Source organism: Ceratotherium simum, chromosome 14 (assembly GCF_057802395.1).
Source record: "Ceratotherium simum simum isolate JZ-2026a chromosome 14, ASM5780239v1, whole genome shotgun sequence".
NCBI lineage: Eukaryota > Metazoa > Chordata > Mammalia > Perissodactyla > Rhinocerotidae > Ceratotherium > Ceratotherium simum.
The window spans coordinates 12,835,949-12,851,811 of NC_141913.1; the positions used below are offsets into that span (position 1 = coordinate 12,835,949).

At 36.4% G+C, this 15,863-nt stretch overlaps 1 protein-coding gene across 1 annotated transcript in view; it reads left to right on the forward strand.

Annotated features, from left to right (window-relative positions):
• Nucleotides 1-15,049, forward strand: part of NDC80 (NDC80 kinetochore complex component) — a 46,832-nt gene extending 31,783 nt beyond the window's left edge. Inside the window, exons 13-17 of the mRNA XM_004421024.3 lie at nucleotides 1,432-1,521; nucleotides 7,105-7,197; nucleotides 8,750-8,880; nucleotides 10,966-11,068; nucleotides 14,626-15,049. Coding sequence (XP_004421081.1) covers nucleotides 1,432-1,521; nucleotides 7,105-7,197; nucleotides 8,750-8,880; nucleotides 10,966-11,068; nucleotides 14,626-14,763 — 555 coding nt within the window. The 3' untranslated portion in view covers nucleotides 14,764-15,049. The remainder of the gene's footprint in view (nucleotides 1-1,431; nucleotides 1,522-7,104; nucleotides 7,198-8,749; nucleotides 8,881-10,965; nucleotides 11,069-14,625) is intronic.
• Nucleotides 15,050-15,863: the final 814 nt, after the last annotated feature.

The window sequence follows — 15,863 nt, forward strand, 5'->3', positions numbered from 1 at the left end:
ACCCCAAATAAGTAGTATTTGGAGAAAAGTTCTTAAAGAGATTAAAGAAGTCATTACATCTTTCAAAAAAGAGAAGACAAGGGCCGGCCCCATGGCTTGGCGGTTGAGTGCGCGCACTCCGCTGCTAGCGGCCTGGGTTCAGATCCCGGGCGCGCACCGACGCCCCGCTTCTCAGGCCATGCTGAGGCCACAGCCCACATACAGCAACTAGAAGGATGTGCAACTATGTCATACAACTATCTACTGGGGCTTTGGGGAAAAAAAAAAAGGAAAAACGAATTAAAGATGACCCTGGAGTTTAAAAAAAAAAAAAAAAAAAAAGACAAAATTAAAACTCAGCAATAACTTCTAAAGACCTACTGAAAACATAGTAATATACAGAGTTTTCTTTTGGAGTGATGAAAATGTTTTGGAACTAGAGGTGATGGTTACACAACATTGTGAATGTATTAAATGCCACTGAATTGTACACTTTAAAAGAGTTAATTTTAAGTTAAATTCATTTTAACTTAATTATTTCAGTTTAAATTATTTTAAAATATGAGTTTCACCTCAATAAAAAAAAATAATGGGAAGCAATGAAATACTGTGTTGAAATAAAGTCAGTAGAATAGAGGATAAACATAAGAAATACAAGTAGATAAAAGCTTCCAGGTTGGTAAACATATGGAGCTACAGGGAGAGTGACATGCCCGGAGAGAGTGGAAGCTCTGCACCCCTTCCCAAATACCTTGCCCTATGCATCTCTTCCATCTGGCTGTTCCTGAGTTATATCCTTATTTAAATGAACTGGTCAACATTGGCCTCTTCTGGACACCCACCTTGCTTTATTCATGGAACAACCCATCCTGGCAATCTCTCTGCAGTAGTATATCGAGATCTTCCTTGTTCCTTTTGCAGCCTTAAAGTCCTGCATTGTGTTGCTTATTCAACCAGTCCCTGTTGATGGACATTTGCCATGTTTCAAGTCTTTTGCTGTTACAATTGAGTTACAATGAATAGCAAAAAGAAGAAGAAATACAAGCAGATAATTTTTAAGACTAAACAGTTGAAAAGGATTAAAAGAAAAATGATGCATCTGGAAAACATAGCATAAAAATACAACCTACCTATAAATTGTTTTTGAGAAAGATACTGCATTAAACTAAGTGTACTTATAAAATGTTTAAATAATAGCAGTGAATTTCCAGAATAGATAAGCAAATCTAGAATTTTGCGAGTATTCAAAAGCAGAAGCAAGTTATACTCTGTAGTTATAAAAGTTACATTCAAAATTAGTTTTATTTTCTTATTGATGGTGTATTAATTTAGATTAAAAACATCATGACTTTGCTTTTTTTCTCTAAAAGTGGTTCCCCCTATCATGAAGCATGATAGAAATTTTGTAACTACATGAGTCATATGTAACCCACATCCCTATGTATTTTATAGGTACCACTCAAGGAACTCTTGAACCAAACTGAAGAAGAAATTAATAAAGCTCTAAATAAAAAAATGGGGCTAGAGGATACTTTAGAACAAGTAAGTAACAAAACATAGAATTAAAAGCAAAAATAAGATTTTTTAAAACTTAAATGCGATTTGTGGTTTCTGATTGCTGAGGAATGAATTTTTAATAAAATATGAAAAATGAGAGTTGGGTATACCCTTGACTTAGAAACTTTTGAAATAATTTTTGTTGTTGTTGTCGCTGAGAAAGATACACCCTGAGCTAAAATCTGTGCCAGTCTTCCTCTGTTTTGTATGTGGTTGGCCGCCACAGCATGGCCACTGACGAGTGGTGTGGGTCTGTGCCCAGGCACCAAACCTGGGCTGCCAAAGCAGAGCACACCAGATTTAACCACTAGGCCACAAGGCTGTCCCTGAAATAATTTTTTAAGTAACCTAAACATCCTAGGCTTCGCATATCATTGATGATGAAGTGTTATGAAACTGAGTGAATTTCCCTTTTTTTTAAATGGAGAATTGCCTCCTTTAACTTGAGGTAATTTAATAATATCCTTTTCTATACTAAAAGGGATTGTGGTGGCTACTTGTAAAGTGGGTATGTACTATTTGGGGTTAGAGACTAACTAGCCGTGATAGATTAATACATTTCTATTTACCAAATTTTTCATTCCAGACCATGGAATGCAGGGGAACTCAAATTTAAATGCCTATAGAAGTCTATTTCCAAAAGTAGTTTACAGAAAGTTCCTGCTTCTGAGAGACTTGAAACATAACATCATCAGTATCCCTGAGAGAGAATACTACTACTGTATTCAATAACCTTTAAACATTGTTATAGATTAAGAAAAGTTAAGAAGCTATTTCTCAAATGCAAACAAACAGCATTGTTTGTATAACACCAAACAATTAAAGGAAACCCCTAGTTAATTGAACTCTTCAAGAACTATTGTGTTCTGGCTAACAGATTTCAAGATTTCAGTAGTCCCCCCTTATCCATAGGAGATCCATTCCAAGACCCCCAGTGGATGCCTGAAACTGCAGATAGTACCGAACTCTATATATGCTTTTTCCTATACATGCATACCTATGATAAAGTTTAATTGATAAATTAGGCACAGTAAGAGATTAACAATAATAATTAATAATAAAATAGAACAGTTATAACAATATAATACAAGTTATTATAGATCTTAGCAGCCTCAGCATACGATTTTTTTTTTCTTTCCTTATTAAGTCAAGAACTTAATGCACTTTTACTAAGGGCCATTACTAAGTAAAATAAGGGTTACTTGAACATAAGCACTGCGATACTGTGACAGTTGATCTGTCAAGATCAACCAAGACAGCTACTAAGTGACTGACTGGCAGGTAGAGTATACAGTGTGGATACAATGGACAAAGGGATGATTCACGTTCCCGATGGGACAGAGTTGGATGGCGCAAGATTTCGTCATACTACTCAGAACAGCATGCAATTAAAAACTTATGAATTGTTTATTTCTGGAATTTTCCATTTAATATTTTTGGACCCCAGTTGACCACAGGTAACTGAAAGTGCGGAAAGTGAAACCACAGGGAGGGAAGAATACTGTATTTTAGTAAACTCACAGTGTTAGCATTTTGAAGAACAGGTTAGAGGTTCACAAGACTAGAGACACACGATTAAGAGACTTAACAGTATCCTAAGCAATCAATGGTAAGGACTCAAACCAAGGCTATTACAGTAAAGATAGAGAAAAGAGATTTAAAGATTGAAACAACATAATTTAGTGGTCTCTTTGGATGTGAAAGTTAAGGAAGAGAGAGCAATTAAGAATATCCACATGTCCAGCTTTGGTATATGGTATTAAAGAAAAATTATTCATGACACTTGTTAAAGGCAGTAAGGCAGACTTTATTCAAGGAAGGCTATTACAATGGGGTTTTGTAGTAGTTGAGAGAAATTGGGCTTAACTACGAATACAACAAAGAAAAGTGGGAATTTATAGCCAAGAGGTACGGTGGAGATCAGTGGATGGAAAATTACTGAGAGGAAACATCTAGAGGTATGGGAGGATTCTGGCTAAATTAACCTAACAGGGTTCTTGCTGAAGGCAGGTCAGGGTGATCAGACATCATCTGGGGGTTGGTGGAGAACGAGGAAACTGATCAGATATTGAAGATAGGGGATTCTGGTTAAACTGACTTAGCAGGATTCTTGCTAAAACTGGATAATACAGAGGTAAACATGGAAGCCCAAAAGTCAGCCTAGTTGAGAAGAGTTCAGAAGAGCCTGAGTAGTTTGGTCAAGGAGAGAATCTTTGTTAGTGGTGATGTTCTAGAACCTTGATAAAGAATACAAGAAAACGGGCCGGCCCTGTGGCTTGGTGGTTAAGTGCGCGCGCTGCAATGCTGGTGGCCCGGGTTCGGATCCCGGGTGCGCATCGAGGCACCACTTCTCCGTCCATCCTGGGGCCGAGTCCCACATACAGCAACTGGAAGGATGTGCAGCTATGACATACAACTATCTACTGGGGCTTTGGGGGGAAAAAATAAATAAAATCTTTAAAAAAAAAAAAAAAAAAGAATACAAGAAAAGAGTGTAGAAGAAAGAATTTCAGAGTGGGATATGCTGAATTTCAGGTCTCTGGGATGTCAAATTAGAGAATGTCCAGTAGGCAGTTGGAGTTTGGAAATATATAGATATAGATGGATATTTCTTAGCATGCAGGTAGTTAAAGCCAGGAGATCTCCCAGGTGTGAGAATGAGAGAGCTCTCCCAAGTGAGCAGATGAGAATATAGCCAAGATCAGAATCCTGGGAGAACATTTACATCCAAAGTACAAGCAGAGAAAGAGAAACCTATAAGGAAGAGTTAGAAGGAACTCCCAAGTCTTAAAGAGGAAACCAGGAGTTTCCATGGTCTTAGAAACCAAGGAAGGGGATTTCAGAAGGGAGTGGTCAGCGACTACAAATGTTACCCAGATGTTGAATAAGATTAAGTCTGAAAGGTGCTCATTGGCATTAGCAAGTAAGGTGTTTCTGGTGACATTTGTAAAAGCACTTTGTGAAGCAGAGGAGCCAGAAAGCATATTACCGTGGATTGAAGTTTGAACAGTAGAAGAGGAAGATACTTATGTGATGAATAGTCTACTCTTCATGGACTACTACACGTTAGACTAGTACGCATGTTTGAGTCTAAGGAAAGCAGGAGATGGAATGGTAGTTAGAAAGTGGTATATGGGAAAGGTTTCTGTTTTTTGTGGTTTTGTTTTTGGGTTTATTTCTTTTTTCACGGGGGAGGGGGTTTGGTTTTAAAGATGAGAGAGTTCAAGGGAAAGAGGGTCAATTTAAAAAAATTAGGAACAAAAGGGATTGATGGACTTGAATGTGATCTGTGAAGAAATATGAAGGCACAAGATCCAGAGAGTTGCTGGAGGGGTTGCTTCTCTTCATGAGGAAAATGGGTGCCCTGCATCCTGAAACTGACGGGAAGGAAGGAGGAAAGTTCTCATACGAATATGTTGGTTGTGTTGCGCGGGGGAAAATGCCCTTTCTTCCCTTCTTGAGTTTTTATGGCTGGACTAGTAATAAAATTGACACAAGACTAGATTAACAGGAAAAAAACCCAGTTTAATACGTACGTGTTGGAGATCATAAAGCAGTGATGCTCGAAGAGTGAACAAAGTAGACAGTGTATATATCTTTTACACAAAGAAACAGTGAATTTGTGAAGAATTGACAGGACAAAGAAACTTAGGGTTAGGGTTAGGATACGTAATTAGTGAGGAATTTAAGCAGAGTTTAGGCTTGAGGTAGTAAATTAGCAAGGTTTGTTCATGCAGGTTTCTCAGCCCTGAATTCCCTAGCTCTGGTGATAAGGATGCAGGGAGAGCACCTCTCACATGGGAGATTTTTTTCGTGCTTTCAGCGGGAACAGAGACAGGAGGGTCAGAATGCCCTTTTTGCCTCTCAAGTAACTTTAATTGAAAATAATCAATATGCTATTGTGGGATATTTTGGAGTGACCTACCCTGGGCCCCAACTGTTGGAGGCAGGAAGTGATGGAATTCCAGTCTAGTGGCTTCTGTCTTCTTAATGATAGAAGGGAAAAAATCATCTAATTAAAGTAATTAATGATATCTTCTTTGCTTATAAGCATCTTGAGAGCTCTTTATTGAATGAATGAATGAATGAATGAATGAAAGAAAAAGAAATACTGGAGGAAGTATGCCAAATACTAATAGTGGTTCTTTTGGGTTGCAGAATTATTGGTGATTGTTATTTTCTTTAATTTTTCCACTATTGACCACAATGGAAATGTGTATTTTTGTAATCAGGGGAAACTGTTTAATTAATTGATGAAACTTTAGTAAAGCTGACATGGAAAGTAGAAGCTGCTCAGAGGTAAGTAAACATAACTTTGACCAACCGTGAGGGCCTAGTGGAAGTTCTGGTTTTTTAGGTGTCTGTTGGTCTTACAGCAGGTGAGTTTAATGAAACAACTTGTTTAACTTAATAGTTACTTCAGAAGTAACATATCTTTAAAGTGGAAGCAAAGTTTATAGCTTCAGTAACTCTAGTCTTTAAAATAATTAGAAAGGCAGGTGGTATAGAAAACATTCTTGGACTTAGAACATCTAGTTTTGAGTTCTGGGCACATGCTAGTTGCATGATCCTGAGTAAAGAGCAGTCTTTCCAGCTGACTCTTTTCGCTTGTCAAATAGGAAAGGAACATCCCTCACAAGGGACTTTTGATAATTAAATGAGAAATATATGCAAGTTTCTTTAATAAGTGTAATCATTTTTGTCTTTTGCCAAATAATAATAACTTCACTAAATTTTGCCCAAAACATATGTATATAATTCTTTTAATTTCATGTAAGTGTAGAATCATCCTTTTAAAGAAAGATGTCAGCTTATTTATACATTTTAACCCTATCCTGCAGGAAATATCTTCCTCTTGGTCTAGCTGGAAAACATTCTGTATTAATTACCGGTATCAACTGGTATCAGCACTTGTCAACGGGAAAGGAACTTTAGAAACACTTTTTTCCTTCAGTTTTGGTTTCAACATATCTTAAAGCTCAAGCTTTAACAAGATTAAATGTGGTTATTTTATTACTCTTTGAAAGAATGTGTTGACTATAACCAGTTAGCAAACATTATCCAGTAAAATCAATATGAATAGTTCTCTTTAACATCCCAGAATGAACACACAAGTGGAAAGCTAGATAACTAAAGTCTAAGTAAAGCTAGACTTCAAAATAGAGAGCAAAAACAATTTATGTTTATTAATATAAAAATATTAATAGTATATGTAATGTTTATATAATATGTATTAGAGCTTAAAAAGCACTCCCACAGCTACTAGCAGAAAAATGGATATTGGTATCCTTATTTTACTGAGAATTAAGCCAGACCTTTGATTCTTAACTAATGCCCTACTATACTGCTCTGCATTTAAACATTATACATTAAAAAACATGTTTCCTTGAAATTAACTCCTCTTTGGGGAATAATAAATTTCTTGGACAAATAATAGGTGAGAGTTCAAAAGGACCAGAAGAAATAAAATGGTTCAGTTAGTTGATTGATAATATAAAAGTTCTTTAACTTATTAAAATTTTTTTGATGTATAGTTATGATTTCTCAACCAAAGTTTTATTCCCCAAGTTAAATACAATGATAACAGAAAGCAGGAGAAGTGTACGATCTCTGAAAGAAGAAGTTCAAAAGCTGGATGATCTTTACCAACAAAAAGTTAAGGTAAGACCTTTGCCACAGTTTGTATAGGTTAGCCAAAGCTATGTCATGAATTGATTGACTAGGCACCTGTTCTGACATCGAACTGAACTTTTTAAGCTATGTCCTACAACTTGCGTTTTAGTTTAGTCTTCTCTTCCCAAGTGTATTGTAAGGAGTTATTTTGTTCTTTTAAAGGACTTTTTTCTGGAACAGGGCTACCTCACCATAGAACATGTTTTCTGTCCCATTAATAGTTTATACTTGCATATGTGATTCAGTATCCTTGCAAGACGAAAACATGTTTTAAACATAATCTCTTCTACCTTTTTATAGAGATTTAGTGTTAAGTACTCCTAAAGCTTGAACCCCAATAAGGCCTTTTATATATGTGATTGCCTATAAAGGGTCATTGCAAAGGACTATCCTGGCCAAATTCCAAAGACCATTTGCATGAAATCTAAAATGTGGGTCAAATAATAAGATTCATTTCCAACCACCTCTAACCCACCTTCTGGCCAGCATTTTACTTAGAGAAGTACTCAGATGACTGTGCATTACCACTTATACAATTTACATGAAAATTTTAACCACACCAATTTTTTTTTTTTTTTTGTGAGGAAGATCAGCCCTGAGCTAACATCCGTGCTAACCCTCCTCTTTTTGCTGAGAAAGACCGGCTCTGCGCTAACATCTATTGCCAATCCTCCTCCTTTTTTTCCCCCAAAGCCCCAGTAGATAGTTGTATGTCATAGTTGCACATCCTTCTAGTTGCTGTATGTGGGACGTGGCCTCAGCATGGCCGGAGAAGCGGTGCGTCAGTGCGCACCCGGGATCCGAACCCGGGCCACCAGCAGCGGAGCGCGAGCACTTAACCACTAAGCCACGGGGCCAGCCCCACACCAATATTTTTTACTTAGTTATACCAACAAATTATCAGGAATTAAAAACTTTTCTCTTGACCTGTATTATATTTAGGGCCTATACATTTTTTTTAAGCAGTGTGAAATTTTTAGAAAACACACCACAATAATATGATCTACGTGTGAAATAGGAGGCATTTGGTAATCATTTTGTTGTTTCATATGTCCTCCATGACAATACACTTGAGTTTATTCTCTAAAGCACTTAAATGAAAGACTTTATCATATTTCATCTTGAGAAATCTAAGAATTGATGAATTGGGGCTACTTTGCCTGTACCTAGTTAATACATATGTGAAATAATGGTAGTATGAAAGTTATCCACGTTTTGACCTATATAAAAGGCCTCTTTGATGCTCATGTAAAAAATTTAAATCAGAGTATCAGAAAATTTCCTGCAGTACAGACTTGAAAATACTGCTGAATGAATTCTATACAGGCCTGTTGAAAGGGTCACATTTATGTTTACAGTATAAAATTCCCAAAGAAGCATTTTAAAGTCTCTTACATGTAAAGCATTAAGCATCCTGAGAATACAAATGATGATGCAACCTGATTTTTTTTTAAATGCTTTACATAAATTTTTTTTAATCCACTTGGAGTATATAGAATGTAAATATCAAAAAATCATAACCATGACTTTATCCTGATAGGAAGCTGAGGAAGAGGACAAAAAATGTGCCAGTGAGCTGGAGTCCTTGGAGAAACACAAGCACCTGCTAGAGAGTGCTGTTAATGAGGGCCTCAGTGAAGCTATGAATGAATTAGATGCTCTTCAGCGGGAGTAAGTTCATCTCGCCAAGATTTATGTTTATTTTCAGATTAATTATTTAACATTTCTGTAAAACTAAATTATGTTTGCTTTAATTTATATTATAGAGCTATTTGGGGGAGAGGGAGTAGTGAATATAACTTAAGCAGAACAGCTTATAACTTGAGATACTTTCCCTAGAAAAACACGTTCTGCTACTATTATAGCTATTGCCCCCTAAGAAATCATTCATTTTTAGATCTAATTAATAGATGGCTTTTAGTCCCTGGAAACAAAATCTTAAAATCAATTCAAATAACTGACTATTTTTTAGTAAATTTTAACAAAATTCCACTAGGCTTTAATAAACTCCACTAAGTTCATATTTTTAAGATATATTTCTTAGAAATTATGTATATTATATAGTAAACTATAATTATACTATAAATTGTACAGTTAGTCTGCTGTAACACAACCTGTGCCATCATAATAATCACCACACTGTGCATAATCATGCAGTAAAAGTCACAGCACTTATGGGAAAATTCGAATTGAGCACAACACTCTAAAAGTCTGTCAGTGACACCCATAAGCAAAAGATGGGAGCCTAGTAAAAATGTTAGCACAATTGTACACATGTTAAATGGTTAAGAAATACATAAATGCTACGATAAATATGACGGTTTACCTTAAAAAGACCTGAGGTTTGCCTGGGGAAATGGGCATTCAGAAGGGTTGCAGCTTGTGAATTATCGAGAAGAGGTGGAAGGAGGGTTATCTGAATCAGATGGAAAGTTGTAACAGCAGATGTGGATGTGTGTGGCTCATCACATAGGCAATGAACTGAGAGAGCTGGTACATGTTTGAGGTGTGTGTGTATGTATTTTGTGTTTTGTGTATTCCTTTACATCTGGATTCAGCTGAGTGCAGTTTTCTGCATTCACCTAGTATTTCTAAGGAAGAAACTGGCATAAGCAAATACAAAATTTGCATTATGCTCAAATTTCTACCTAATATATCAATGCTGTTGGAACAAATACATGTTTCCAAACAACCGTTATAGCAGAACTGACTGTATATTATAACATTTCTTAGAAGTTCTTAGTTATTAAATTATACATTGTTAATTTCCTGTTGGTTTCCCCTATAACTTTTTTTTTCTTTTTTTGTGAGGAAGATCAGCCCTGAGCTAACATCCTTGCCAGTCCTCCTCTTTTTGCTGAGGAAGACTGGCCCTAGGCTAACATCCATGCCCATCTTCCTCTACTTTATATGGGACGCCATCACAGCATGGCCTGACAAGCGGTGCATCGGTGCATGGCCGGGATCTGACCCGGGGCTGCCAGCAGCGGAGCGCGCGCACTTAACTGCTACGGCCCCTCCCCTATAATTTTAAAACTCACATAGAAAAAGCTTTAGCCACATTATGTAATAACTATAACTAAAAATAGTGACATTCCTTCATTAAAGAATATTCTGCCTTACTGTATATAATTCTCTCGTGCAACCTATATCAAATCAATATACTGAATAGTTAATCCATAGGCTGAATGTATATTTATATTAAAATATACTTTTTTAAGTCTTAATTAAGTGGCCCTGAAATAACTAAAAAATCTTACTTTGAGGTTAGAAGTACAACTCTTAAAAAAATCACACCTCTTCGTTTCGTTATTTGTAGCCTAGAGATAGTAAACTCACTTGAAGGTTTTCTTTGGCTTGCAGTTTTTGTTTTGAGTTTGAATGCCTAAAGGTAAGACTTCTACTCTCCCATTCAAATGTATTTAATGTCTTGCCTCTGAAAGCATTTAAGTTTACAATCGCTTTGGAGACTCAGGTTAAACCATTTGCTCCCAAGCTTTGTATGTTAAAACACAAGGTTTTGGTGCTGTTTTGTTTTGTTGCTTGCAAAGGATCTTTGAAAATGTTTTTATTTCTGTTTTAATGATTGAGAAGTGGCCCTCTATGAATTATACATAGAGCAAGCAGCACATATATCAATCAGAGTCTGGTTTAATTGAATATTAGGAGAAGCAATGAAAAGGAGAAGCAAGCTAACTAGAACTGATATATTAGGTTTGTTTCTAGACAACTCAAACAAGAGTTTTTATTCCACAGATACCAGCTTGTTGTGCAGACCACAACTGAAGAAAGACGAAAGGTGGGAAATAACTTGCAGCGTCTTTTAGAGATGGTTGCTACACATGTAGGGTCTGTGGAGGTAAGTTTGTGAAGGTCTTTCCCACATTCTAAGAAAGCTTTTTAAAACTTTGATATATTTCTGTTTTGTTTCTGTGGAAATTAAATGTTATTTCTCTGGAAAATATGATCTAGTAAAAATTTATCAGAAGAATCCTGCCAAGCGGTGTGGTAAGGGGATACCTGTGCATTTTATAAAGTAATCTGTTTTGTTCACATAAACAACATACAATGATATTTATTACATCAACAGTATATAATGATGTTGTGCCAGGCCACATTCTACATACTGAAAACATATTAGTACATTTAAGATTTCATTAAGATTTAGATGAAAGAGTATACGTTACAACAAATACTTTTCCTTTCTGTTAATTTCATATAAACACAGAATAAAGTACTTCAAAAACATGAAGTTTACCTTATTCCCACCTTTCGCATAGCTTGAAAGTCAACAATGAAACTGTTTCTTCAACCAGCTGTACAGAGTCCAAAAGCTAAGTTAAATTGCTAAACTCGAAAATTCTTGGGTAATTTATCAGGTGATAATGTATTTCCAGTTGTGAATGGTTTAAGGGAAAAAACTCATATCATATTAATAGGGCTCCATTTATTGAAAATAGAGCGTGTGATAGCTTATTTCCCCTCATCTCCCCTGAAAGACGTTGAACTGCTGCTTTCTTGCGCCAGTGCTCTTCTCTTCTTGGTGGTAAGAACAAGAACATCCTGGATACTACATCAGAAAACCTGGGTTCTACCCTCTTCTTCCTAATTCAGCCACTTAGTGGCTTTATAACCTTTCATGGATCCTTTTTCGACTAGTATTGTTCATCTGAACCACAGACCGGAAAATGATTTGAGTGATTACTTTCTCATTCTCCCAAGGAGAATGAGCACTTACTTTGCACCGTGCGAAATTCACAATTAGCCAGTAAAGTATGGAAGGAGCATAGAAAGTCAGCTGATCATCATTAAAAGCTAATGTGGGGAAATTTTACAAGTAAGGAAATTGGACTAAAGAAAACAGAGGAATTTGGATCTAATGGTATTTTTAGATGGTATATTTTTTCTCTGGGGCAAAGCGTTTCTTAAGCAGTTTCTGCTTGGAGCCCCATACAGGTCCTATATGTGGCTTGATGTTCTAGATCAGGGGACAACAAACTGCAGCCTGCAGGCCAAATTGTGCCCACAGCCTGCTTTTGTAGATAAAGTTTTATTGGAACACAGCCACTTCATTCATTTCCGTACTGTCTGTGGCTGCTTTCCCACTGCAACGGCAGGGTTGATCTGGCTCACAAAACCTAAAATATTTATTACTTGGCCCTTCACAGAAAAAGGTTGCTGGCTCCTGTTCTGGACTCCTACCTCCCTGAGGGGCACAAAATCATTTCTTTTGTCTATTTAGATGTTCCAAAAATAATTATAAAGCTATAATTAATACATTGTAGTATTGATGCATACAAACCAATCTCTCTGATTAGGAGTCCAGAAATGAATGCGTGAGCATAGACAGGAAACTGATATAGGAGAGAGAGAGTATTGCAGAATAGTGGGGTAAAATGAATTGTTCAGTTAATAGAGTTGGATTCCTGGCTTAAACCCTAGACAGAAGTCAGTTCCAGACGGATTAAGAAATTAATGTGAGGCTAAATTATTAACTTTTAGAAGAATTATAAGAGACTGTCTTTACACTTGAAGAATTGTAAAGGAGTTCTTAAATTAGACACGAAAAGTACAAACCACAAAGGAAATTATTTATAAATTCGCTTTATTAAAATTAAGATCTCTACATCAAAAGGCATAGAGAGTAGAAAGACAAGCCACAAAATGATAGAAGATATTTTTAAAAACAACTGATAAAGGATTAACATCCAGATATATAATGACCTCTGAAACATAAATAGGGAAAGTGGGCAAAGGACTCAAATGGGAATTTCACAAAGAGCTAATGTGGCAAATAAACGTATGAAAAAATATACCAATTCCTACCCTCAAGAAATTGGCCAAAAAAATTAGTTTTATAGTAGTAAGTGCCAACAAGGATGTGGAGAAATGGGAGTTCTCATTTATGCTGCTGGGATTGTAAATCCATGTGACAATTTTTGAAAGCAATTTGGCAATCCCTAATAAAACTATGCAGTTCCACTCTCGGTGTTTAATTAAAGAAATTTTTACATTGTGTGCTAGGGTACTGTACTGAGTTGAATAGTATCTCCCCAAAATTCATGTCTATCGAGTATCTCATAATATGACCTTGTTTGGAAATAAAGTCTTTGTGGATGTAATGAGTTCAGATGAGGTCATACTTGATTAGGGTAGGCCCGAAATCCAGTGACTGGTATCACTGTAAGAAGGCCATGTGAAGAGAAGGGAGAAATTAGAGTGACGCAGCTATAAGCGAAGGAGTGCCAAGGATTGCTGGGAACTGGCAAGGAAGGCTTCTTCTCTAGAGCCTTCAGAGAGAGCATGGCCCTGCCAACATCTTGATTTCGGACTTATAGCCTCCAAAACTGTGAGGGAATAAATTTCTGTTGTTTTAAGCCACCTGGTTTGTTGTAATTTGTTACACAATAATATTTGAAATAGTAAAAAAGCAAATAACCTGGTTATTAGTTTCATATTGCTGCAGTAACAAATTACCACCAACTGCTGGTTTAAAACAACACAGATTTATTTTCATACATTTCTGGAAGTCAGAAGTCTGAAATGGGCCCTTTGGACTGAAATCCTTGTCGAGTTTCTAGGGGGGAATCCATTTCCTTGCCTTTTTCACCTTCTAGAGGCCACCTACTGCCCTTGGCTTGTGGCCTCTTCCTCCATCTTCAAAGCCAACAGCACAACATCTTCTACTCTCTCTGACCTCTTTTCTGTTCTTATATATCTTGTCTGACTCTCACAGTGCTGATTCCCTCTTACAAGGACCCTTGTGATTACTTTTGGACCCACCAGGATAATGCAGAATAATCTCCTTTCTCAAGATCCTTAACTTAATCACATCTGCAAAGTTCCTTTTGCTATGTAAGATAACATATTCATAGGGTCTGGGGATTGGGACATGGACATCTTTGGGGAGGCGGCTATTTAGCCTACCACAGCTGGGAACAAACAAAAATCCATTGACAGTAAAATGGATAAGTAAATATTGATATATTCAATAGAATACTATATAGCGGTACCTAAATAAACTATTGCTATATGCATTAGCATGAATGAATCTTAAAATAGTGAATGAAAAAAATGTCATAGAACATTACGTTTAATAAATAAATATGAAGGTTAAATCCAGGTACCACTAAACTAGTATATTGTTTAGAGATACATACGTATATATCTGTATCTGTGTGTGTGTAGAAAAAGTATAAAGAAAAGCAAAGCACTGTTCCGGAGAGTGGTTGTCTCTGGGGAGAAAAGAGAGGGCATGTGTTTAGGAAGGGGCCCAAAAGGGGCCTACATGGTGGATACGGGAGTATTCCTTTTATCCCCATTCTTACAAATGTTACAGTCTTGTTTGTAAGTTTCACAAACACTTTAAAAGAAATTAATGTTTTTACATTAACAATTGCTAATTGTTTTCACTAGAAACATCTTGAGGAGCAGATTGCTAAAGCTGATAGAGACTATGAAGAATACATGTCTGAAGATCTCTTGGAAAATATTAGAGAGATTGGAGACAAGTATAAGAAGAAAGCTGCTCTGCTTAAGGCTCCTGATGAATAAAGATAAAATGTGGATAATGTAAGCAAGAACTTTATTAATAGTGTAAATTTTGAAAAATCCTTTGTAAATTTAAAAAATCTGTAACATATCCTATACCTCTCCTTAAAATGAAGTCTCATGACCATATTCTCCCAAGCTTGTGAAATATTTTTATATCTTTTATAAATCTAGTTCATTAAAGTATGTATAACCTGAAATTATGATAACTTGTTAGATTGTTATCTTTAGATGTGAAAGACCAGTTATATTATGTACCTGGAATTAATAAAATTGTATCAGTAAAGTGTGTTTTTTCCCTGATTTCTCTGCCTAACTTCAGATGGTTAGAAGATTGGTATTTCGGTCTAAACTGGGAGTCAGCAAACTAACTGTGGGCCAAATCCTGTCACGCCCATTCATCAACGTATCATCTATGACTGCTTTCACACTACAATAGCAGAGTTTAGTATATGCGACAGAGACCACATGGCCCCAAAGCCAAAAATGTGCACTGTCTGGCCCGTGACAGAAAAAGTTTGCCAATCCCTGGTATAAACTATACAAAGTTTGGTACTGTCCAACTAAAAAACTTGAATGACTCTGGACACTCAGTCTAACCCACTCCTTATCCAGGGGGAAAACTGAAGTTCTTTCTGGCTTCATGCCATCTTTTCTCTGAAATAAGAAAAACAATATGGAATGTGAGAATCAGAAAAAGTAATAAATAATCTAGTGCAACCTCCTCATTTTAGAGATGAGAATTCTTTCCTGGAGAAGTTCTGATTTACCTCAGATCACACCTTTTAGTAGTGGTAAAAGCCACACTGGAACTTACTTGAACCAGTGCACAATCCTGAGTAAAGCCACAGGAGCCATGAAATATGAATATTCTGGATGGGGAGGAAGGGGTGTTAGAATGTGAGATTTTTAGACAGATCTAAAGTATCAGGAGGCTCCTCAAGTTGAACTAAAATCTGCCTCCAGTTGAACTTTCTATTCCTTAAACTTTGTTCCAACTCTAATGCAAGTCAAAATGAAGATTGTGATAAAATGAAATATAAGCAATACAATGTAAGAACCCAGAATGGAATTCCAGCAAAGCTTTACGAAGGGAGGGCATT